The 26,021-nt window shown below is 43.2% G+C and overlaps 1 protein-coding gene across 3 annotated transcripts in view; it reads right to left on the bottom strand.

Annotated features, from left to right (window-relative positions):
* The window catches only part of fhdc1 (FH2 domain containing 1), a 93,026-nt gene that overhangs the window by 10,590 nt on the left and 56,415 nt on the right, over window positions 1–26,021 (bottom strand). For all 3 annotated transcript variants that reach the window (XM_039750264.1, XM_039750265.1, XM_039750267.1), the window contains exons 3-11: window positions 22,583–22,644; window positions 22,347–22,449; window positions 18,179–18,264; window positions 17,990–18,090; window positions 10,570–10,640; window positions 10,384–10,491; window positions 6,834–6,904; window positions 6,466–6,583; window positions 1,892–2,056 (exon numbers count right to left, since the gene is read on the bottom strand). In XM_039750264.1, coding sequence (XP_039606198.1) covers window positions 1,892–2,056; window positions 6,466–6,583; window positions 6,834–6,904; window positions 10,384–10,491; window positions 10,570–10,640; window positions 17,990–18,090; window positions 18,179–18,264; window positions 22,347–22,449; window positions 22,583–22,644 — 885 coding nt within the window. The remainder of the gene's footprint in view (window positions 1–1,891; window positions 2,057–6,465; window positions 6,584–6,833; window positions 6,905–10,383; window positions 10,492–10,569; window positions 10,641–17,989; window positions 18,091–18,178; window positions 18,265–22,346; window positions 22,450–22,582; window positions 22,645–26,021) is intronic.

The raw sequence follows: 26,021 nt of genomic DNA, 5'->3' as shown, positions 1-26,021 counted from the left end.
CTCTGCCACCATGCCACCCCATATGTGTAACTATTGGCAGTATTCATTATTTAAACAAAGTTAACGATTTATCTATAAAATGTAACATACATATGTTAATGGATTTCATCATGAAAGTGATATCAAGTGTAAATCTAAGAATTCTAAATGTGCAGAGAGCCAATGTAATCTGTTCTGTGTGGCGATCTATTGCTGCTTGCCGCTGCTGTCAGGACAGGAGGAAACCCCAGCAATTAACAACTGGGTCGGTTTCAAGATGACATTTACAGTCTGCTTTAACGATAAAGTAAACTACACGGTTAAATTGGACATTTCGAGTTTAAAGCAGAAATTTCCACTTTTATCACAAAATAGACATTTTCATTATCTCCTTAATTTTTTTTCTCTATGGCTCAAATACGCCTCTGTACATTCTATTCTTTTGTTATTGTCTCCTTCTTCTTCTTCTTTCGGCTGCTCCCGTTAGGGGTCGCCACAAAGAGATCATCTTTTTCCATATCTTTCTGTCCTCGTCATCTTGTTCTGTCACACTCATTACCTGCATGTCCTCTCTCACCACATCTATAAATCTTTTCTTAGGCCTTCCTCCTTTCCTCTTGCCTGGCAGCTCTATCCTTAACATCCTTGTCCCAATATACCCAGCATCTCTCCTCTGCACATGTCCAAAACAACGCAATCTCGCCTCTCTGACTTTGTCTCCCAACTGTACAACTTGAGGTGACCCTCTAATGTCCTCATTTCTAATCCTGTCCATCCTCGTCACACCCAATGCAAATCTTAGCATCTTTAACTCTGCCACCTCCAGCTCTGTCTCCTGTGCCACCGTCTCCAGCCCATATAACACAGCTGGTCTCACCACCATCCTGTAGAACTTCCCTTTCACTCTTGCTGATACCAGCCTGTCACAAATCACTCCTGACACTCTTCTTCACTTCTCTTCCACAATCCCTGTTACTCTGTACTGTTTATCTCAAGTATTTAAACTCCTCCACCTTCACCAACTCTACTACTCTCATCCTTGCCATTCCTCTGACCTCCCTCTCATCCACACACATGTATTCTGTCTTGGTGTTCCTACTGACTTTCATTCGTCTCCTCTCATATCTCCACCTCTCCAGAGTCTCCTCAACCTGCTCCCTACTCTCACTACAGATCACAATGTAAATTCTATTGCTATTGTGAAGGAGCAAAAAATAAAAAAAAGACGGCACAGAACATGGTGAGACTTTTAAAATGTATCGCGTCATTACTTTGGGGAATATGCAACGCTTGAATATAAAAGCAAAATGAATACATTTGTATGTCGCCATTTTGCTTGACCACATCAAACCGTTCATCAAATATTGAAGAACGCACATCGATCCTGGAGGGTCCTAAAAGCGGCTGGAGTAGCGAGAAGTTCAGGCTGGAATTCAGGTTTTGAATGTGGAGAGTTAGGACGATATTCCAGAATGTATTTGAATAAATGTATATTGTTGTACATGAATAAATATAAGATGATATCCTCTGAAAATAAGCCCTAGTGCATCTTGTAGAACAAAAGTTAATATAAGACCCGGTCTTATTTTCGGGGAAACACGGCATGAGCAATTTTATGTTCCTGTTACTATTGTACTATTACTGCGTTCTGTGATTTTTTATTTAATAATTAATACATTTATTTTGTTCTCAAAACTCATTTATTTTTATTTAATTCTTATTAGTAATAAAAAACTATATACAGAAGGGCACAAATTTATCCTCCTGCCTCAGGTGAAAATACCTCTAGGCCCGGCTCTGCTTTCCATAGACCCATGAAGAAGTAAAGGCCCAACGGGTGTTGCGTTCATGCATGCTGTATGCCCTTCTTCCTTCCCTGAACCTAATTCAGCCATGTTTTTTCTTCAAATACCTTAACTGCCTTGTTAAATCGGAGGCAGAAGTCCTGGAATATTCTGAAGCATTCGTCCAGCTTCATGGTGTCTTTATCTTCGCAAAAGAAGTCAATGAGCACAGCTCCCTCCATCTGCATAGTCTTCATTTGACGTTCCAGTTCCTCCAGGGTCTTGGCGGCACTCTGCAAGCAAAGCAAACGAAAGCAGACAATCAGTGAGTCCTGACAGCACCTTCAGCAAACAAGATGTGGGCTCAAGGGATACTCGGGAAAAAAAATCTATCTGCAGGGCTCCAAAAATGTCAATATTAAATGGAACAATAAAGGAGCAGCAGGAAGTGATCCACGCTGGCGACTTCCTACCCTGGCTGGCAATTATCTGTCAGAGGCTACAAAATGATAATAAAAAGATGGATTAATATACCCAGCCTGATGGCAGGTGGCTGAATTCACCTGGAAATCCCCTGGAGGATTCAAGCCATCCAGTTTCAACACTACAGATTGGCCATTCTGATAGTTGTATCAGCGAAGGCGCCTCATAGGACTGAGTGTGGCTGTAAAATGTGAGTTAAATGGGGCGGTCAGGGCAAGTCAAATTTTACTTATAGAGCAAATTTAAAAACAACAGAAGTGATGGACTGCAAACCAATTCAAGTCTGGTTCCTGTCTTGCAGCCTAATGCTGCCAGGGTGGGCTATGGCGCCCTGCAATCCTGAACTGGATTAAACAGGTTTCAGCATGTTACATTCTTTCATTCACAAAGTATTCAGAGCCCTTCTGATTTTTCACATGTTGTTAATAATAATAAGTCTTTCCATTGATGTAGCGCAAAGTGCTTTTCGTAGTGAGTGGGGAGCCACTTCAACTACTGCTAATGTGTGTCACTGTGACGATGCAGGTTCGCTCCACGTTCCCATCGTCCTTCCGGGAGCTCTAAACCCGGCACTGTCGGTGATGTCACCAATGAGCTTGGCAGTGAGGCACAGCAAAGCAAGGGGATGGTGCAAAAAATGAAAAGTGCTTTTATTAAAAACCAGCAAACAAAACAAATGTTAAAATAAAAAGTGCAGGGCTTCATATATTTAAATAAATAGTCCATAAAAACAAGTGAAAAGGGTGGAGGTTAAATCTTTTAAAAACAACGGGGTTAAAACAATGGCTGGAAGCAGTCTCTTAAAATCTAAAGCACCTGACGGCTCCCCTGCTTCTCCCATCGGGTTTCTCAACAGGGCAGTCGCCCTACCTGCAGGTGCAGTTACCTTCCACACTGGTCTGGTAGCCCTCCGATCCCTGGCTACGTCGGGCTCCATCCAGACCGAGACTTGGGTTCTTTCCCCAGCGGCCAGGGCGCTCACACAGGGGCTAAACCAGCCCAAAGCCTCCGCGACTGCCGCTACCTTTTGATGGCCAGTCATCTTCAATACCGGTCACTCCAGCTCCGTGATCGCTCAGCTGGAACGACCGCTTTCTTCAGCCCCACCATGTGTCGGCCAAACACTCCTCTGCAGGGGTTCACCTCCCAGCTGCCTGCCTTTGCTCCATCGAGCCTTCTCTCTCTCTCTCTCTCTCTCACTCTCTCCTGCTCTCTCTCTCTCTCCTTCTCTCTCTCTCTCTCTCTCTCTCTCTCTCTCTCTCTCTCTCTCTCTCTCTCTCTCTCTCTCCTTCTCTCTCTCTCTCTCTCTCTCTCTCTCTCTCTCTCTCTCTCTCTCTCTCTCTCTCTCTCTCTCTCTCTCTCTACTCTCTCTCTCTCACTCTCTCTCTCTCTCACTCTCTTGCTCTCTCTCGCCCCCCTCCTCCCTACTAGCCTCCTTGCGCTTCTATATATCACAGGGACGTGGATCAGCTGTGGCAATCAGCAGCTCCCGGGAACAATTACAGATGTGGATGACTCCTCACCTGTGCACTTACAGTAAGTGAGAACCGCCAGCATCACAAATTTCCCGGGAACCGCTCGGCCTCACACACACACCACGCCCCCTCGCTAAGCGCCGATTATTTATTTTAAAAAGTGGCCTTGTTAACTTGAGCTGTGGACCCGCTACACCACAGTCACCCACCCATTTTTGCTCCAGTACGCTCACCACAAATGTGCTGTTAGTTGATGATGTGGAGAGAAATAGTTATCCAGTTAGAGACAAGGGATGAAAAGGGGGCCAGAATGAGTGGGCCATTGTGGGCAACTTAGCCCGGACATCGGGATACACCCTGCTCTTTATGAAGGATACCCAGGGGTCCTGGGCCATCTTACCAGCATCAAAGGATCCCGGGTTAAAGTATTGCGCTGGGGCCCCTGCTTTGATAGGAAAACAGAAATATACGTAGGCATCAGAAACATCGTGGGTCCCTATGCTTCTGGGGCCCCTGGCCAGTGACCATACATGAAGAGGGCCCTGCAGGGGTCTTTTATAACAGGACCTCAGTTTTACATCTCCTCTGAAGAACGGCACTATTTTTTTACAGCATGGTGTCCCCATCACTGCACTGGGGTGTTGATATTCAGATTCAGACCACAGGGTAAGCACCCCCTGCTGGCATTCCAGCATCAACCCAAGCTTTTCCCTATCTGGGGTGTCAAACTCTGGTCCTGGGTGGCCGCAGTGGCTGCAGGTTTTCATTCTAACCATCTTCTTCATTAGTGACCAGTATTTGCTGCTAATGAATTTCTTTTGCCTTAGTTTTAATTCACTTGACTTCAATTGTTTCCTTTTCTTTAACTCTTTTGGGGCGGATGTCGACTTTTGTTGATGTCCAGGGCCAGAGGTCAACAGTCAACTGTAACTCTCTCTTCTTTTTCTTTTTCCGGTTTCTTTGTGGTGGTGGCCTGCACCACCTCCACCTACTCAAAGCTTCATGATGCTCCAACAATGATGGATGGATTAAAAGGCAGAAGTCTACGTGACCATCATCATCATCAAGTCCTTCTGTAAGAACCCTAAACCCAAAGAGGACTGTTTCATTTATGTTAGGTAGAATGCCCAGAGGGGACTGGGTGGTCTCATGGTCTGGAATCCATGCAGATTTTATTTTTTTCTCCAGCCATCTGGAGTTTTTTTTTGTTTTTTCTGTCCCCCCTGGCCATTGGACCTTATTCTTATTCGATGTTAATTAATGTTGACATACCTTGTTTTCTTATTGTGTCTTTTATTTTTCTATTCTTTATTATGTAAAGCACTTTGAGCTACTGTTTGTATGAAAATATGCTATAGAAATAAATGTTGTTGTTGTTATTGTTGCTGTTGTTGCTAAACATCAACAGAATTCACTGTTACATTATAGGTGGGCCCTCTTTAATAGGAGGACTGTTAGACTTGCTGATTTGATGTCACATCCCTGCATGTACAGTAGCACAGAATAAACAACGTCTAGAATGGCATCAGCATCGGGCGAGAGAGCGAAGTGAACTCTCAAGGCAAAATTCTCTGTATGTATTATTTATTTATTGTTTTGTTTTATGTGTGATCATCAGAGGTGACTGTGCAGAGGGTGCAGACCTATAAATACCTGGGAGTGCAGCTGGATGACAAATTGGACTGGACTGCCAATACTGATGCTCTGTTTAAGAAAGGACAAAGCCGACTACACTTCCTTAGATTCCTTAGAAGGCTGGTGTCCTTCAACATATGCAATAAGACGGTTCAGACAGTTGTGGTGAGCGCCCTCTTCTACGCGGTGGTGTGCTGGGGAGGCAGCATAAAGAAGAGGGACGCCTCACACCTGGACTAACTGGTGAGGAAGGCAGGCTCTATTGTAGGCAGTTTGACATCCGTGGCAGAGCGACGGGCGCTGAGCAGACTCCAGTCAATCATGGAGAATCCTCTGAACAGGATCATCTCCAGACAGAGGAGCAGCTTCAGAGACAGACTGCTGTCACCGTCCTGCTCCACTGACAGACTGAGGAGACCGTACGCTATGCGACTCTTCAATTCCACCCGGGTAAAACGTTAATATTATACAAAGTTATTGTCTGTTATACCTGCCTTGCACTCTCCACCCTGCATTTTTAAACTTGCACTGCATTTTTATCACTATTTAATTAATATTGTTTTTATCAGTATGCTGCTGCTGGAGTATGTGAATTTCCCCTTGGGGATTAATAAAGTATCTATCTATCTATCTATCTATCTATCTATCTATCTATCTATCTATCTATCTATCTATCTATCTATCTATCTATCTATCTATCTATTATATAGTGCCTATCTATCTATCTATCTATCTATCTATCTATCTATCTATCTATCTATCTATCTATCTACTGTATTATATAGTGCCTTTCATATTATATAGTGCCTATCTATCTATCTATCTATCTATCTATCTATCTATCTATCTATCTATCTATCTATCTATCTATCTATCTATCTATCTATCTAATTAAACAAAAGTAAAAGGAAATGTATAAAAAATTAAATATTCATAACAATACATCAAACTCTTAATACAATGATTGTATAGAAATTGCCAAGATAATGACAAATATTTTGAATATTAAATGAATTTTGAAACCTGCTGCTCAGTGTTGCCACGAATCAGGCGCTACTGCCACCCCAAAGCTGCCAGTCCCTGCGGATGGCTGGCACACTTCCACTGACCTGGATAAACACCTCCGTCTGCCGCAGGAGCTCGGTGTCCTCTTTTATCTGCTTTTCTATTGATTTGGTTCTGGAGGACAATGATTGGAACTCAGCTTCTATGTTTTCCACCGAAATTCTGCCAAAGAAATAGACATGGTTATCATCTTGTGCTCTATGCCTACTCAGATGGTTTTTAAATCTTTGTTTTATTGATCTTGCCAGCTTCTGAAATGACACCAAATGCTGTAACAAGTAGGGTTTTATTGGAGAAAACTGGTTAGCTGTTCCAGACTGACATCCCAGCATCTAAGCTGTTGTCTCTTGGGTGACAGTCAGGCCAAATTCCAGCCATCCATCATGTCTCTCCGGCTGGACTAAGAACTCACCTGGCAGCGTTCTGAACATGGAGCAGCTTCTGAGGAAAACCTAAGAGGTTCTCCTCTCTCTTCTGGGACTCCTGGGTAAAGGAAACAGAATAAACAATTACAAATTAATCACTTGCCTTACTCCATTGGCTCCAATAACATCTGCATAAAATGAGGAAAGCCACCATCCAGAGAGCAACTAGCAGAGAGAAAGTGCTTAAGACTTTCAGAAGTAAAATTGTTATAAATGACACTGAGGCCTAATCATTGAGGTCTGAGACCAAATTCAGGCCTAGTTGCTACATGTGCACAGGAGATCAACCAGGTGTATCCCAGGACTTCAGGACTTGTCCTGCTCTGACAGACGCAGAGAATTAAACCTGTTTACTCTCAGGCAGAGGAGATCGCATGGACACCTAATCCAGATCTCCAAAATCCTCAAAGACATTGAACAAGAAGATCCAGCAGAATTCTTTCAAATTAACAGTGAAACACATACTGGAGGACATAGGTGGAAATTAACGTGGAATTGCATTTAGGAGTTGTTTACGCAATGAGTTGTGGGAATCTGAAAGAAACTACAGAGACATGGAGTTAAGGCAGAAACCTTAATAACCTTTAAGAAGTACCTGGATGAGATATTGGGACAGCTGAGCTATTAGCTACGCAAACAGGTGGCAAGTGGACTGGATGGTCTCCTTTCGTTTTTGTGAAATTTCTTATGTTCCTACATGGGTGTGGAGTTTACATTTTGTTTCTAAGTGTGTGTTGTTTTTATTGGGTACCCTGAACTTCCTGCCATAATCCCAAGAAGTGTACACGAATGGGCTCTTTAATAGACCGGCCTTCAGTTAGAAGGGGGTGAACTCTGGCCCCAAGAAAACTCAACTGGATTAAGCAGATTTGAAATTAGATGGCTGCATAGCTAAACAAAAGGGTGTAAGAAGAAATCTTGGAGAGAAATAAAACCTGTAAAGCGAATGCAGTGGGGCAGCAACTCAGTAAATCTATTGAAGAAGTAACGACAGAGAGAAACTGGTGTAGAATTTGGTCAGGAGCACAAAACACCTTACTATCACATCCCACTTCTGACACCATCCGTGTAATCATCTGTAGTGTTGAGTGGCATAAATTTACCAAATTGGCTGATTTTGCCAGTAACTTTTTCTCCAAGCAATTCACTCTGCAGCTGGCTTTGGCAAACTTTTCTTTCCCAGTGCCCCATGATACTTTGTGACACCATTGTGAAATCACAGGGCTATAGCATCCATTTTGGACGGGCTATGTCACTACCCAATCTGTGCTGATTTGTGTTGCACATGTGCAGAACCTTCATTCACACATACTGTAAGTGGACTCCACCTCACACTTTATGGACTATGTGATTTGACCTGTGCATGCATGAATAATGTACGGTGTATCCATGATGTTACTACCTGATTGGTACGCCAGCTAGAATTGCACCACGTATGTGCTGAAAATAAAAAAAATAATAAACTTGCAGTGTTTTCATTTGAGGTGTATATTAGCTGACCATAATGCAAATACTATAAAAACACTTTATTATTCCGCATTGTGTCTTCAGTACTGGGTTAAGCATGTTATGCTCCTTGATATGTGTTGGCAGCCTGGGAAGTGACAGGGATATTTGCCCCCGAGTATAAAGCTGATGCCTTGCATCACAGTCTCTATGGGCGTTAGTCATAGTGATAGGCAAATACGCGGGGCACAGGCAGGAAGAACACCTTGCCAATTCGGTTCCTCGGCTTGCCACCTAACTCTTTAAATTTAGACTGCAGAACTGACAGCCTGGCCTTATGTATGTCATTTGTTCCCACATGGACATAACAACTGGATCCAGCCAGAGACTATCCACCCTTGCATGGAGGTCTCCTACCTTTGCACCGATAAGAAATACACTGCACAAGACTCTCTGTGTCTGAGACAAACCTTCATCTCAATGACCCCCATAATGATTGAGACCCTCACTATCACAACCTTTCTCTTTCTTTGGAGTGGTTTTAAGATGACCAGTTGGGACTCCTTGTTTTCAAAATCAGCAGGCAGTTCCAGGGCCGGATTAAGACGAAATTCGGCCTGATGCTGCAGTGCAAAAAAGGCCTATTTTTTCTCGGCATTGGTGCACATGCATTTGACACTCACCGTACATGCGCACTCAGATCGACCAAGGAGCCTTAATTGCTTACGACGCACCCAGCCAGCCTTTATTGAACACTAGCAGAATACCCGCGCTTTGCAGCGGAGAAGTAGTGTGTTAAAGAAAGTACGAAAAAGAAAAGGAAAAATTTTAAAAATAACGTAACATGATTGTTAATGTAATTGTTTTGTCATTGATATGAGTGTTTTTCTCATATCTATCTATATATATATATATATATATCTATCTATATATTGAACATGAATAATAATAACAACGTAGTATCGTGACAACTCAAGATTAACATCAAACTATGTAACATCGACATTCAATAGCAATTGTATGAAAAGTGCACTTAATGCAGAAAACCTAACTTCGCAGTTCTCTTACGAAGCAATGAATTTGCAGAGACATTGGGTCAAAGTGACTCAGTTCAGGCTCTTGAGGGTATAAGTTTGTCCACGATTTAAAATTTCATAACAGACCAGAATCCTGTTGAGGATTTAAAAAATTCTAAACATCCATTCCGGGCCTGTGGGCTGGCTTTTAGTTTTACCTTTACAGATAACCATTTAAATGGCCATCGATTTTTACTGTACAACTAACTTCCAAGGTGAAAAATGTACTGCGTGGCACTTACTGAACAATAATAAAGTGGCAAGAATCCCCAAGATATTGCAAAAAATGCAGCTAAATTACTAAGTAACCTTTTTAACGTAAAATTGATAGCATTAACTTAAATTCTTCGGTTAACAATAAACACAACAACGTTATAGTTACATCACAGCGCAAAGAACAATAGTAACTGTATAATAAGTAACGCTGTGTCTAGGCGTCCGAAAGTCGGACTCTAAATTTCATTCTAAGAATTATTTTGAGGTTAATATAGCAAAGGAAAACTGTTCAGCTTCTGGAAAATTCTCGTCTGTTTTCATCTGGGCCTATTTCAGGAATGGGCCTAATGCTGCAGCATCAATAGCACCCACCTTAATCCAGTCCTGGCCAGTTCTGTAAGATCCTGAGAATGGTCTGACACATCTAACTCTGGGCTTCATGCCCCTGGGACAGTGGGCACCCTTAACCTTGTGCTTATGTCCGACTGTGACCCACCTACCTCAACCTCTCTGGTCTGGAGTCTCCTCCTGTACCACCACAGGGATACACATCATCTCCATAAAGGACCTGTGAGGCAGCAGCCCTTACCACTGTGCTGCAATGCCAACTTTGGCTCAGTGTATGGTTGAAGTGGCAAACCCCTCCAGCTGTTTATGGATCCATTTGTTTTTGAAGCCCTGATTTGGAGGGGTGCTACACAATATAACTGAGTCACAGACATATGAAACGGGTAAATCCTGGCTTTTTTTAATTTAGTCTGCCTTAAATGAAGTGTCCCGCTAGTCCAGTCTGACGTACCAGGGCCACAAAGTGCAGCAGGTTCATGCCAGGTTTGTTTGCTTTGGTATCTGCCAGTTTCAGTAAGGATGACAGCTTGAAGCCAACAGCATTGCCAGCGTATCCTCCCTGCGAATAAATAAAGAAGAGCAAATTAGTGAGCCCTTCTGCCTAAGGCACCAAAGGGATGAACGAGAGACCACTTACTGAATTCATGATGTTCCCTGCCTGAAGGACCAGGTGCAGAACGGCATGGAGCTCCTCACAGGACATGAGCTCTGCAAACAGATAATTGAGAGGGCATCTTAAGGATTAAACAAAAGAAGAAGGCACTGCCAGAGAGACATCATAAGTGCCAATACTAGAAGGAGAGAGAGAACTGCCAAAGAGAAGACCACTTGGTCAGACTTTGCCACCTACAGACTGCCTCTTCGGTCCCAAGCATCACGCCAGGTTTAAGAAACCAAAGACTGCAACAAACCAAAGCCATAGCCACCTGAAATAAAGTTTGCTGTGTGACCCTGATTTGAATCGTTCAGGTTGTATGTTTGCCCTGCGGTGGGCTGGTTTCCTGCTTTGCACCCTGTGATGGCTGGGATTGGCTCCAGCAGACCCCCGTGACCCTGTGTTTGGATATAGCAGGTTGGATACTGGATGGATGGATGGAGGTTGTATGTTTTCATATCTAACATTTGCCCAGCTGGGATGCCTTGATAATGGAAGGACCGGGAGAGAGACAATACCTCCCCTGGGACACGAGTGGGCAGCCCCCCTGGATTACATCAGGGCCACAGGCTTGGAGCTTGGAAGCTCAACTCTGCTGGGGCCCGTGGCTGCTGCCAGGAGGCGCCTGGACAGTTTCGGAGCCCTGGACACCCGGAAGTATGGCCAGGAGAGGATCTGGGTGGCCATGCAGCACTTCTGCCACACCAGGAAGTGCCACCAGATGATTGTCAGAGAACACCCGGAACACTTCAGAGCGCAATATAAAAGGGGCCGCCTCACCCCATTCAAGGAGGTGGAGGACTAGTCATGCGGGAGAGGACTGGAGGTGGCAGAAGAAAGGAAAGAAAGAGATGAGAAAAAGAGAAGAAATAGAGAAAAGGACTGAGCATTAACTGCTTGTGGAGAATCCTGGGCATTGTGTGCTGTGAAAAGGAAACGAAAGGAAAATAAAAGCATGTGCTTCTGGACTTGTGTGGTCTGCCTGTCTGTGTTCAGGTTAAGGGACTGTCCGACCCCTGATCTTCCACAATTTACACCCAGTTTCTCCTTCAAATAAAAATAATTAAAAAATTATGAAATATTCTTCTTATATAATACACTACCGTGGCTGTCTGTTTGTCTGTCCAGGATTTTAAATCACCTGTAGCTCGCACACCGTCTGACCTACTGACCTGAAATTTGGTACACATATACTACGTGACGTCTACTGTCCGCTTTCAGGGTGATGATTGACCTTCAAGGTTATCCCTCTTTTTATTTTTATTTTATTGTATTGTAGAATCAACTCTCGGCAGCTTCCAGCAGGGCGGCCGTGTGGCACATGCATATGGGCGTCGTTCTCATCCCTACCACCTTAACCGTCACTTCCCCTAAATCTTCATATCTTAAATCATTCTTGAGGCAGATTGAAGACTTAATTGCCAGCCTAAGTGAAAAATTAAAGAAAACGTACTAAGGAATTACAACAAGAAACACGGACTTAATCAGTTTAACGCGAAAAGATGCCAACGTAAGAAGAGAAGAAACGGGCTGCTAGGGTGGAGAAAAGAAGAGATGCTCAGGAAGGAACAAGCACATCAACCTCTGAGCAAACGAATGCTAAACGTTCAGAGAAAGAGGATGAAAACTACAAGTCAAGTGGATTCACTGCATGTTATTGTGCAGTCCGCTGTTACTGGTATAAAAATAATTAATGATTGAAATTGCTTTGCTAAAGTTGTCCTGTTGTTTGCTGACATTTAGCAATGACCAATGACTATTAATACAACGAACCGTGTCCATTTAGGTTATGTACTCTAAGGGGTAGTGATTAGCGCCTTGGCTTCTGTTAGACTGTGTAGCCTTTTCAAAGGTAGCCATTGGGATACAAAAGCCCGACAGGAGTGCTTTGGGTATTCTGAAGTGTAGCCCATTTGGGGGAAGCAATCTGAAGATTGATCGACATGTAGGTGAATCCCAGCAGGGATGATTCATGAGCAGAATGGCTTCTAGCCCCTGGTAAGGTATCAAAGTTGACGTGGTGTCGAGATATTCTTGCTTGGTATTTGAGCTTATCTATGCTGAGTGAATATTGAGTAGGTACGTTTTTGCAGGACGTACCGTAAATACCCATATATAGTGTGATGGATGGCTGGGTTCCAGCCCCTGCTATGTATGTTCCGGGGGAGCAACTTTGGACAACTCAATACCTCCCCCGGGGCGCTTGGTGGCAGCCTCCCGGGCCGACGATGATTCCCCAGCCTCCCACCTGGCTCCATGGGAGATGGAGTCTTCCACAGCCTGGTTGGGAGCTGGAATGGCCACTAGGGGGTGCTGCCAAGTCTCAAGAACCCGGCTGGATGAGTCATCAGCCCAAACCCGGAGGTGCAATTGGGACCCGGTGGTCAAACACCTGGAACACTTCTGGGTGGGCTATAAAACGGGCCAGCCTCCACCACTCAAGGGCCGGAATCGGGAGGAAGAGGACGAGGTTGCCTGGGAGGAGTGGTGGTGCAAGGTGGAAGAGTTGTTGTGTTGGACTAAAGTGCTTTTGGGACTGTGTTAGGCCTGTGGGACACGGGAAGATGTGTGCCCACGGTTAAAGACTAAAATAAAAAGCCTGTGTGTTTTTTACATGTGCCTCTGCGTAGTCTGTGCCGGGTCGGGCGCTATATAGCGTCTTTCACAATAGGAAGCATTTTTTTTCTTAAGAAGTAGGCATAAAAACCCAGGTGCGTCTTATACATGGATACTTTTATTACAAAAATTATAAATCTATATATATTATTCACTAAGGCCACGCAAGACACTGAGCGCAAGCAAGACACTGAGGGCATGCAAGACAGTGAGCGCAAGCAAGACAGAGCCCCGCCCGCCAACTCTTAAGACCATGCGATATGCTCGACAGAGCCCCGCCCGCCAACTCTAACCCTCCTACTGCGTCATGGAATACGCACAACAGAGTCACGCACGCCAACTGTAACCGTCCTCCCGAGTCACTTTCGAGGCACGCAACAACTCACCAAACACAGCCTCAGTCACTTTCGTCTGTGCAAAAGTCCACATGCACCTCTGAGCCACCATGACTTTACACCGCACGCAAGACAGAGAGCCACGGTCGCCAACTCACAGAGCCCCGCCCGCAAACTCTAATTAAGATCAAGCAAGACAGAGAGTGCACGCAAGATAGAGAGCCACGCCCGCCAACTCACAGAGCCCCGCCCACCAACTCTAAGACCATGGGATACGAACGCATTTAGTGTATAAATGGATATAAATAATTGCATGTAAACGATTCACCAAAATCTGTTGTATGTAAACGATACTGTTTAAAACGCTATTGTTTTTTCATCAGAAAACCCGGTTTCCACGTCTATCTGTATTAGTTTAAATGCCACTTTTACCACTCGCAATAGGGCGGACGCGCTGACTTATCGTGTCGACTGGGCAACACAGTGAATGCGGCGTCTATCTATATAGTTTATTATAATATCAGAAATTTATTATAAAAATTTCAAATTACAATACCACATTCATCAATATTTATCCTCGTCGTCACTGTCCTCATTAAACAAAGCATCCCACTGCTATACTGTCATCATGATAGTCCAGCTCTTCCTCCTTTTGGTCATCATCATCGTCGTCAGCGTCATCCATCCAAAGAATGTCGTCTTCTGTGCCGTCTAACATGTTGCTGATACAAAATTTCTTGAATCTCTTCACCACGGTCTTGATCGGCAATTCTTTCCAGGCGTCTACTATCCATTGGCAGATTGTAGGCATGTCGACTTTCCTCATGTTGCCGCCCTTGGTGAAAGTGTGTTCACCATTAATCATCCATTCGGCCCATTTTTTCTTTAGTGCTGCTTTGAATGGCTTATTCACGACGGCATCCATTGGTTGCAGAATACTGGTCATGCCGCCGGGGATGATGACGAGGTCTGTATTGTGTTGCTTCAATTTGGATTTAACATTGTTGGTTGTATGGCATCGGAAGGCATCTAACACCAGCATCGATCGTTGTTTCCCTAGACCACCATCACATTTCATCCATACTGTTTTCAGCCAGTCATCCATTATGTTGTCATTGAACCATCCTTGTTCTTGCACCCTGACTATCACACCACTCGGGAACTTATCTTTGGGCATGGTTTTCCTCTTAAAGATGACGTACGGTAGTAACTTTGTACCATCAGCCATACACCCAAGCATCACGGTGAAACAGTTCTGTTCATTTTCAGTCGATTGCATAGTGATGGTCCTTGCGCCTTTGATGTTTACTGTGTTCTCGGATGGCAGATGGAATGTCAACGGAGTTTGGGCGCCGTTTCCAATCTGGCTCATACCGTAGTCGTATTTCTGACGCATCTTGATGACATAACTTTGAAATTTCGTTAATAACTCCTTGTGGTCGCTGGGTAGTCACTGACTAATAGTAGTTCTTCATCTTATTGAAAGCTTATATCTTCCAAAGAATCTCCGACACCAGTTCATTGACGCCTTGAATTCTATGATGCTTTGCTCTTTCGCCAATCTTAGAGCCTGTAAACAAACGGTAGTGGTGCTGACCCCCAGGCAGTCTCGACGGGTATCTTCAATCCATTTAATGAGAGCCTTTTCCAGGTTAGGGTGGTGAGCCTCTGTTCGCTCTCTTTACCTTTCGCATTTCTTTGATGGTATTTTCGGCTTTTCTCCATTTTCTGATTATGCATTCTGTCGGACCAAATTGCCGCTCAGCTGCCCGGTTCCCGTGTTCTTTCGCGTACGTGATCACTTCCAGTTTAAACTTTGCAGTATAGCTCTGTCGTGTTGTCTTCGCCATGTTGACTGGGTAATAATGAACAGCTATCTTTAAAACTAATGGGATATTTATACTACCGGTGTGTACGTGGAAGCGTAATATCAGCCAATCATAGAGAAGTATTTGAATCAAAATTTATTATCAATTTATCGTCGGCTGGAGTCTCACTGAACACATACCGACGAGACTTACAGTGTGGTGCAAAAGTTTTGTCGCAGTCATTCAATGTGAGCCGGTGGATATGCGTGATGCTCTTGGCGGGAGAGTCCATTGGACTTTATGATCGTGTGCGCGTGTGTCAGTGCCTCTCCTTCGCCTTCGATGGCTTTGTGACGGGGACAGAGAGTAGTGGTTTGAATCCAAGTTGAATTTCAAGGTTTGTTTTCAAGCGACAGTCGGTTAGCAGTGCTGCAATTGTAGCTACCGGGGTATGCCTCAGTCCGCGCGTGATTAGACGTCGCCCCTGTACTGGCATTTCACACCATTTCAAATTAATCATTTTTCAGGTGTAGCGTCGCTAATACTGTATCGATTTTGGAGAATGACAAGGCGTTTGAAAGCTTATTTTACAATACATCCACCTATATGCCCCATTGTAACGTTTGGAAATTGTTTTATTTTGGATTTTCATGTCACCGATACGTCGTTTTCACCATCTAGTATGTTTCTCACTCTTTGTTGTTGTTCAGAGAGACTCCAGCCTAACACAAATGCATGGCTACAATCACCAGTGCTGGCTTTTAATTAGTAACTAAAAATCAGGATGCGTCCTATAAACAGGTACACAGGTTTTTCTATGGTTTTTAGGGTCAAAAATCCACTGCGTCCTATACATGGTATCGTCCTATATACGGGTATTTACGGTATGTATGAATCAAGGCTAACAGTTTACTGTTACTGTTTACTGGTTTTCCAGTATTAACTTTTCCACCAATATAAAAAGAGTCTTTGAGATTAAAGTGCCTTTCCTGGACCCTTTAACACCACAAAACAACAGGGTGTTCTTCACAGAAAAAACCCTTTCCTGTGCCGTTATCTAGTAACCACTTTATCCTAGCTGGTGATATGCACACCAAGTATTTTTTTTTACTAGAGATCTTTATTTAAATACTGAATGACAGGCAGTTGCATGCAGAACTAATGCATGAAAATGCTTCCCAACATTAACTAAAGAATGGCATGAATTATACCAGGTGAATATCTTTGCAAAGCAAAACAAAAACTTTTGCTGACAAGTCAATTCACACAAATGGTTTCACTCATTACTAGTGCTATCTTATATATAAATGTCTACACAAGGAAGTGTGTGCGTCTGTCTGTCCGGTGAGCAAGTGTGAGGCTACAGCATGAAGCTCAAAGAGCCGGCAAGGCGGCTCCAAGTTCATGAGTCGGAAGAAGTCACCAAAGTGACACCACCGAGGAAAGACAAACTCGCTTAGTCGCTGATAGATAAGCGAGGCGAGCACGTCCACAAAACAAAACCTCCAAGGATAGCAGAAACTCTCTTAGCCACTGATAGACAAGCGAGGCGAGCACACTCACAAAATGAAACCTCAGAGGAGAGAGAAACTCGCTTAGCCACTAATACACAAGTGAGGAGAGCACATCGGCAAAACAAAACTTTCGAGGAGAGAGAAACTCGCTTAGCCGCTAATACACAAGCAAGACGAGCACGTCTGCAAAACGAAACCTCAGAGGAAAGAGAAACTCGCTTAGCCGCTAATACACAAGCAAGACGAGCACATCTGCAAAACGAAACCTCAGAGGAGAGAGAAACTCGCTTAGCCACTAATACACAAGTGAGGAGAGCACATCGGCAAAACAATACTTTCGAGGAAAGAGAAACTCGCTTAGCTGCTGACAGACAAGCGAGGCGAGCACATCCACAAAACAAAACTTTCGAGGAGAGAGAAACTCGCTTAGCCGCTAATACACAAGCAAGACGAGCACATCTGCAAAACGAAACCTCAGAGGAAAGAGAAACTCACTTAGCCGCTAATACACAAGCGAGGCGAGCCAGTGGCGTAGCGTAGTCGGGACGGCCCGCCCCGGGAGGCACTTTTAGGGGGCGGCAAAGAATTACTGTATATTTTAGTTTTTTTAAATTGAAATACCTAAATAAGGGGGTGGCGAAATATTCCTCTGCCCCGGGCGGCTGACACCCACGCTATGCCACTGAGGCGAGCACATCGGCAAAACAAAACTTTCGAGGAAAGACAAACTCGCTTAGCTGCTGATAGACAAGCAAGGCGAGCACATCCGCAAAACACAACTTTCGAGGAAAGACAAACTTGCTTAGCCACTAATACACAAGTGAGGTGAGCACATCGGCAAAACAAAACTTTCGAGGAAAGACAAACTCGCTTAGGTGCTGATAGACAAGCGAGATAAGAACATCTGCAAAATAAACCTCAGAGGAGAGAGAAACTCGCTTAGCTGCTGATAGAGGAAGTGGGTGAGCACGTCCGCAAAACAACATTTTCTGACAATTTCAATAGTTTCTAGGAGCCCGGAGTTTTTACAGCACGGGCTTACACAGCTATTATAATATAAAAAGGCATTACAGGCAGTTAAAATGCTTTTAATTTCCTGCATCAGAAAAAGAAATCAACTATTTATTACCTTTAATGGCCGCACGTATAACACTGATGTCATTCTGCAGGGAAGAGAAGCTAGGGAGAAATTCTTCTTTCAGCACCATGGCTTCAATACGCAGAGCAAAGCTGAGAAGAAAAAAGGGCCACAGTAAAGCAGGGGTCTACTTGGTGGGTGAGAAGAGGCTGAACAGAGAGGGGCATCTGCCCTCCTTACCTTGGCACTTGGATCAGGTGATATATGAAAGAGTCTGCCAAGGTCAGCTTGCTGACGTCTCCCTTAAATGCTTGCAAACTCTTCACCTAGAGGGAGGGCACAATTCTCTGTTTCAGTATTCTATTAGTCAGGATTGGACATCAAGCTTGTCAATAATTCAAAATGAAAAAGAGTCCGGGATGGATGAACTGTGCCGCAACCCAGTGGTGACAGGAACAAAAAAGTTTAAAAATATTCAAGATGGGCCAAGTGTGCACCTTTTAACCTTCAGGCATTGGCCAACATTTTCAGCCTGACCATACCAGGGTCACTAACCCAATTTATGTGTCATGGACGTGATGTCACAAGCCATTTTCTGTTTAAAATGGTGGCACGCTATCAGTGTTTACTTACTTATGCCTATTGCCCCTCTTGGGGTATGGGCCACTAATAAGATATTCTCCAATTGTCCCCTGGTGTTCCATCTGCTTCCACGTCCTGGAGTCAAGTGTTTCTTGGCTGGTGTCTTTTGGTCTTTCTCTGGGGACTGCATATGAAAGGGCTTGCTTGTGAAGTGGCCTGTCCAACTCCAACATCTTTGACAACTCTCTTCCTTAACCAGCTCTTGTCTTGTTTGCTGCCAGTCTTTGTTACTGATGGTATCAGGCCAAAGAATTCTGAGGATCCTTCTCATACAGGTGTTAATAAGGTGTCTGAACCATTTTGGTGGTGGTTGCTGGGGTATTCCATGTCTTAACTGGAGTAGAACTGACTTCATGTTAGAAGAGAAGAGTCTGACCATGGTGGTGATGGAAAAGTCCAAGGTTCCCTAGACCTTTTTCAGTTTGAGGAAATGATGATCCTGGCTCTAACAATGGTATCTCTCCAACCCAGCTTGTCAAGAGTGATGTAAAGGTAGGTGAAGCGTTCCTCTTCTTCTAGCACTTTGCTTTCCATCATGATGGGGGGTGTACTAACAGAACTGACGTTCAGGGCCATGCTCTTTCCTCTATGAGTGTTAAGTCCCAAGCAAGAGTAACTGTCTCTGGTCTTTTCCTGCATCTGTTGTTGGGTATGGGGAAGGAGGACCTGGTCATCTAAGATTCACTCATCAGTGTCCAGAGCGTCCATTACATCCAATTCCACTTCTGCACTGTGATTATCATCATAACCCGGTCTATTGCCAGCAGGAAGAAGAAAGCTGACAGCAAAGAACCCTGCCTCACTCCTATCTGTACTTGGAAGGCATTAGTGAAATGACAACCATGGACCACTGTGCAGGTCTCCTCCTTGTACAACAAAAGTGAATTGACAAGCATGGACCACCTTGCAGGTCATCTCCTTGTACAACAGTGAATTGACAGTCATGGACCACCTTTCAGGTCATTCTCTTCAACAAAAGTGAATTGACAAGCCTGGACCACCTTGCGGGTCATCTCCTTGTACAACAGTGAATTGACAAGCATGGACCTCCTTGCAGGTCATCCACTTCTACAAAAGTGAATTGACAAGCTTGGACGACCTTCCAGATTCTGGATGATGTTTGTGGTGATGTCAGAGGTTCTCCCTGTTCATGATGTTGAACACCTTCTCGTGGTCAATAAAGCTGCCATCCAGGAGCAAATTCCACTCCAGTGACCTCTCCACGGTGATGTGCAGTAATCTGGTCGATGCAAGATCTATCTTTGCAGAAGACAGACATTGTTCTGGATTTCTCAAGAAATGATTGTGAGTCAATTATTCCTAAAATCAATTTAGGGAGATAGGACTTGTCATGAGTTTCCTTCCAACTTTTATTTTTTTGTTTATGAATTGGGCTTTGGGAAATCATATTCTTTAACCACCAATTCATTTTCTCATTTATGATTACTCTCATCTCTTGGTCCTGCACCATGCTGCAACATTTTCTGTCATCTAGCAGAATATAAACTTGGATGTTACCAACATACCACCATCCTAAATAGGAAATGGGTTGTGATATGAGACCTATAACAACTTCTAATCACATGGTAGAAATGGCCCAAGCAACCATAAACAATTTGGTTATATGGAAAAAGCTGCCATCTATAAACAAAAGAAATACACAAAATGGTGGCATAAAAAACTAACAAAAATGATGTATGATCATAATTAAAATGAAATTGCAAAATTAGACTCAGTATGTTAGCTCTTTTAGGGTGGATTGAGACTTTAGTGGACATGAGGGGTCAAGGGGTCATGTCGACAAAAGTCAACATCCAGTGATAGTAGGCGATAATCAGCTGTAAATGGCGACAAAACTCTCCATTACGTTAAAGATAGGCCCTCTTTGCTTGGAGGAATGTTAGACTCGTTGACTCAGCATCTAATCCCTGCATGTGTGCGAGTTACGAAATGTAAACAAAGGCAAGATGGCATCGACATCTCATGAGGGAGAGAAGCGAGTGCAAAAAGCAAAATACCTGATGTTTTGCGCAATATCACCGAGTCGGACTCTGATTTTGTTGAAAGTGATCAGGAGATCGAGCAGGAGAGTGAGGAACCAGCATCAGCTGATCAGACCCCAGTCGATGCCACCCCAGATGATCACCTGCCAGCATTTGCACATCTGACACACCTGTGTACCATCGTATGCATGAGGTTGCACTGACAAATGGCTGTATAATGTTCAAGCAGGCAAACTGTGACAGCACCATGACTGTGGCAGATGTCCAAAAGAAAGTGTTCGACAACTTGGGTGCTCGACATGGGCAATCTTCAGAACTGGGCAAACAATTGGAAAATGCACTTTAATGTAGAAAAGTAGCAAGTGCTAGAAGTGGGCAAAAGGAACGTCAATTACAAATACGAGATGGGAGACACTGAGCTACAGGAAGTGACGTCTGAGAACGATTTAGGGGTTTATGTTGATGGAACATTTTCATTGGCTAAGCAATGTGCAGAAGTGATTAAAAAAGGCAAATGAAATGTTAGGTTAGATTGTGAAAACTGTTCAAACTAAATCCAGACACGTTATGTTCAGACTATATGATGCACTTGTGCGACCAGATCTGGAATGCTGTGTGCAGTTCTTGTCACCACTCTCTACAAGAAAGGCATAACAGCACTTGAAGCTGTGCAGAGGAGAGCAAACAAGTGCATCCCAGGACTTGAGGACATGTCGTACTCTGACAGAATTAAACCTGTTTAGTCTCAAGCAGATGAGACCCCCGTGTGGACCTAATGCTGGTGTTCAAAATCCTTAAAGACATTGATAGAGTAGATCCATCAGAATTTTATAGACTAAGTGGTGAATCACGTACTCGAGGGCATCAGTGGAAATGAAAGAGCAGTGCATTTAGGACTGAAGCCAGGAAGCACATCTTTACAAAAGGAGTTGTGTGGACTTGGGAACAAACCACCAAGCCATGGAGTTGAAGCCAAAACCTTGAGAACCTGTAAGAAGAACCTGGAGGAGATATTGGGACAGCTGAACTATTAGTTAAAAATATAAGCTTGATGGACTGAATGGTCTCATGTTGTTCGTCAAATTCCTGACGTTCTTTGAAAAAACCCAAATCATAGCAACTTTGTTTAAAATTTCAGAGGAGGGTTGGAACTACAGTATTTAATAAGGAAACATGTTCCAATCAGAACTATGGCCCATACTGGATAACAAGAAGAAGGAGGTATCATCCTTTTCCACATTAAAATGCCCATATCTGACTTTTTTAGGTTCATTTTACCAAATATAATGTGACTCATTTGTCACACACACCCCATGTCACACATGTGCACATGGGAGGCAGCTAAAGAGCTCGAAAGAAGGTAATTCCTAGTCAGACCGGGGGGTGGCAGAGTGCACTGACCCTTTCTCTTTTTTCCCCGCTGACCAATTCCACCTGGGCCCCTTTACTGTTACTTCTGGTTCCACCCCTGAAGATGTCACTTTTTCCCTATGACTATAAAACCCACCCTGTCTGTATCAAACCTCAGTTCTGTTTTGGACTCTTGTCTGTAAAGACCATTTTTCCACAACCTCTGCCTTCAATTTCTCAGCCATTTCCAAGTATACAGGAGGCCGCCCCAAACCTCTTTTTGTGTTAAGGCCTGGTTATTTATCACACACACCCAGCAGAACTGACAAGTAATGCCAGCACTGTGTTTACATTCTCCTCACCCCTAAACCTCAGGAGAGACTGAACCAGAATCTGGAAGCACATCGGTTTACCTCTGTAGCCTCAGGAAGTGACTTCAGTAATTCCTTCAAAGTGTCTGCCCCATACTGCTCGCTTCTTCCCAGACGGATATCTTCAATAATGCACTCACTTGACCTGCAAAATGGAACGTCACTAGTGGGAGTGCAAAAGGACCAAAGCTTACTAACAATGGGCATCAGCTCCATTGGAAGCAGGAGCCCACTGACTTGAAACCGCGCAGCTGCAAAGGAAGAGATGGGTGACTTACTTCTTGAGCTGCTTCAGTAAAATGCCAACATTCATGCTTCTCTTGGAGTCCAGAATACTGACCTGATGACAAAAAGAGGGCACAAAAATTAATGAAAAAGAACCAGGATCTTATTCCTTGATACCACCCCCCAAAACCCCAAACCACATACTGGGACCCTGTCCAGCATGACCCTCACCAGCACAACTCAGAACTCCCATTTTGATTCTGTCTTCCAGAAACCCACCAACAGAGAGTCACAGGGACAGAGTTTGATGACAAAATTTGGGTCTGATCTTACGATAAAGCAAAGAGGGTCCTGATAGGGTGGTTAAGTTCTGAAAAATGATTAATTGCCATTAAACAGTCTTAAGCACACCATATAAACAGCAAAGAATATTGCATAAATCCCATTTTCCGCATCAATGCCCTCAGTCTCTTGGCATGAGGCTGTTGTAGTTGATAGATAAGATGTACAAAAATCAGGAATGGTCTCCCCTCGACTATGGGGATGGATATTTGAGGAGTGTACATTATGTACATTAAAGACCATCAACAACAAATCAAATCAAATTAATAATACATTGAGCAATTATTATAAAAGTAAAGTTGAATAAATTGGACTCTGCAGCTGCATGAATAAAAAAGTACCACTTCCGGTTAGCGGAAATAGCTCAAAAGTTGACGGAAATCCACGTTTTGTACGTAATACTTGAATGCAAAAATTGGTTGACCTAAATGAAAGCGTACTCAAGTTATCGAGTCTACATGTACACAGACACACACAGACGGACACATAGACATAATTCCAAAAATTATATTTTTGGACTCAGGGAGGTCTAAAAGGTCGAGATTCATAAAAATCTCGAGGTCGAATTTTTGGACGATTGCAATACTTTCCCTATGAGAAAGTAAATAGGACTCAGGGAGGTCTAAAATTTTGAGATTCATCAAAATCTCGAGGTCGAATTTTTGGAGAGTTACAATACTTTCCTTACAAGAAAGGAAATCTAACTCAGTGAGGTCTAAAACGTCGAGATTCATTAACATCTTGATACTGAATTTTTGGATGATTACGATACATATCATACATGTACTGTATCATGTGTGACGCTTGCTGTTGTCGGGTCAGGAGGAAGCCCCAGAATTACGTAGTGATTAACAAATGGGTTGGTTTTAAGATGACATTTCACTTTAGTGATAAAATAAACAACGAGGTTAAAGTGGACATTTTGACATTAAAACCGAAATTTCCACTTTAATCACAAAATACATCTTTTCACTGTGTCCCTAACTTTTTTTTCTCTGTGGTTCAAATACGCCGCCGTACATTCTGATGATTAGAACAATTAGAACAATTAGAACAATCTAGACGAGAACAGGCCATTCAGCCCAACAAAGCTCGCCAGTCCTATTCACTTGCTTCCTCCAAGAAAACATCAAGTCGAGTTTTGAAAGTCCCTAACGTCTTACTGTCTACCACACTACTTGGTAACTTATTCCAAGTGTCTATCGTTCTTTGTGTAAAGAAAAACTTCCTAATGTTTGTGCGAAATTTACCCTTAACAAGTTTCCAACTGTGTCCCGTGTTCTTGATGAGCTCATTTTAAAATACAAGTCTCGATCCACTGTACTAATTCCCTTCATAATTTTAAACACTTCAATCATGTCACCTCTTAATCTTCTTTTGCTTAAACTGTAAAGGCCCAGCTCTTTTAATCTTTCCTCATAATTCAACCCCTGTAGACCTGGAATCAGCCTAGTCGCTCTTCTCTGGACCTTTTCTAGTGCTGCTATGTCCTTTTGTAGCCTGGAGACCAAAACTGCACACAGTACTCAAGATGAGGCCTCACCAGTGCATTATAAAGGTTGAGCATAACCTCCTTGGACTTGTACTCCACAGATCGTGCTATATAACCTAACATTCTGTTAGCCTTCTTAATGGCTTCTGAACACTGTTTGGAAGTTGATAGCTTGGAGTCCACTATGACTCCTAAATCCTTCTCATAAGGTGTACTCTCGATTTTTCGACCGCCCATTGTGTATTCAAACCTAATATTTTTACTTCCTATGTGTAATACTTTACATTTACTGACATTAAATTTCATCTGCCACAAATCTGCCCAAGCCTGTATGCTATCCAAGTCCTTCTGTAATGATATAACGGATTCCAAATTATCTGCTAATCCACCTATCTTGGTATCATCTGCAAACTTAACCAGCTTGTTACTTATATTCCTATCTAAATCATTTATATATATTAAAAATAGCAGCGGCCCTAGCACTGACCCCTGTGGAACACCACTCTTAACATCAGCCAGTTCTGATGAGGTTCCTCGCACCATCACCCTCTGCTTCCTGTGTCTGAGCCAATTCTGCACCCATCTAAAAACATCACCCTGAATTCCCACTTCTTTTAACTTGATGCCCAACCTCTCATGTGGCACCTTATCAAATGCTTTCTGAAAGTCCAGATAAATAATATCATAAGCTCCACTTTGATCGTATCCTTTTGTTGCCTCCTCATAGAATTCCAACATGTTAGTAAAACACGACCTCCCCTTCTGAACCCATGCTGACTGTTCAGAATAACTCCTGTCCTTGTCATGTGTTGCTCAATCTTATCCTTAATAATTCCTTCCATTAATTTTCCTGTGATGCTTGTTAAGCTTACTGGCCTATAGTTGCTTGGATCTGCCCTGTCACCCTTTTTATATAATGGGATGATATTTGCCATTTTCCAGTCCTTTGGAATCTCTCCAGTGCACAGTGACTTCCTAAAAATACGTGTCAAGGGTTTATATATGTACTCACTAGCCTCCTTAAGAACACGAGGATAAATATTATCTGGGCCTGGTGATTTGTTTGATTTCATCTTATTTAATCTGAGCAGCACTTCTCCCTCTACAATTTCCAAATCCCTCAGTACCTCCTTAGTAGTTGTGTTTACCTCTGGCAGGTTATCCACTTGCTCACTTGTAAACACCTCAGAAAAATGTAAGTTTAGGGCATCTGCTATTTCATTGTCTGTATCTTTTAATTCCCCTTTACTATTCCTGATGAACTTGACCTCCTCCTTAACTGTTCTTTTACTACTAAAATACTGAAAGAATCTCTTGGGGTCTTCTTTCGCCTTATCTGCTATATTCCTCTCCAACTGTCTTTTAGCCTCTCTGATATCCTTCTTAATGGTTGCCCTCATGTTCTCATACGCGCTACGGTTCTCTTTGCAGTCATTAGTCTTATATGCCTTATACAGCAGTTTATGATGTTGTAAAGGTGCAAAAAAAAAAAAAGACGGCACAGAAGATGGTATGTGAGACTTTTAAAATGTTTTGTGTCATTAAGATGGTGAATATGCGATGCTTGAATACAAAAGCACCACGAATGCATTTGTATGTCGGCATTTTACTTCACCACATCAAACCATTCCACAAACATTGAAGTACGCACATCAATG

This window comes from Polypterus senegalus, chromosome 4 (assembly GCF_016835505.1).
Source record: "Polypterus senegalus isolate Bchr_013 chromosome 4, ASM1683550v1, whole genome shotgun sequence".
Classification (NCBI taxonomy): Eukaryota; Metazoa; Chordata; class Cladistia; order Polypteriformes; family Polypteridae; genus Polypterus; species Polypterus senegalus.
This window is presented reverse-complemented; position numbering and strand designations above follow the sequence as displayed.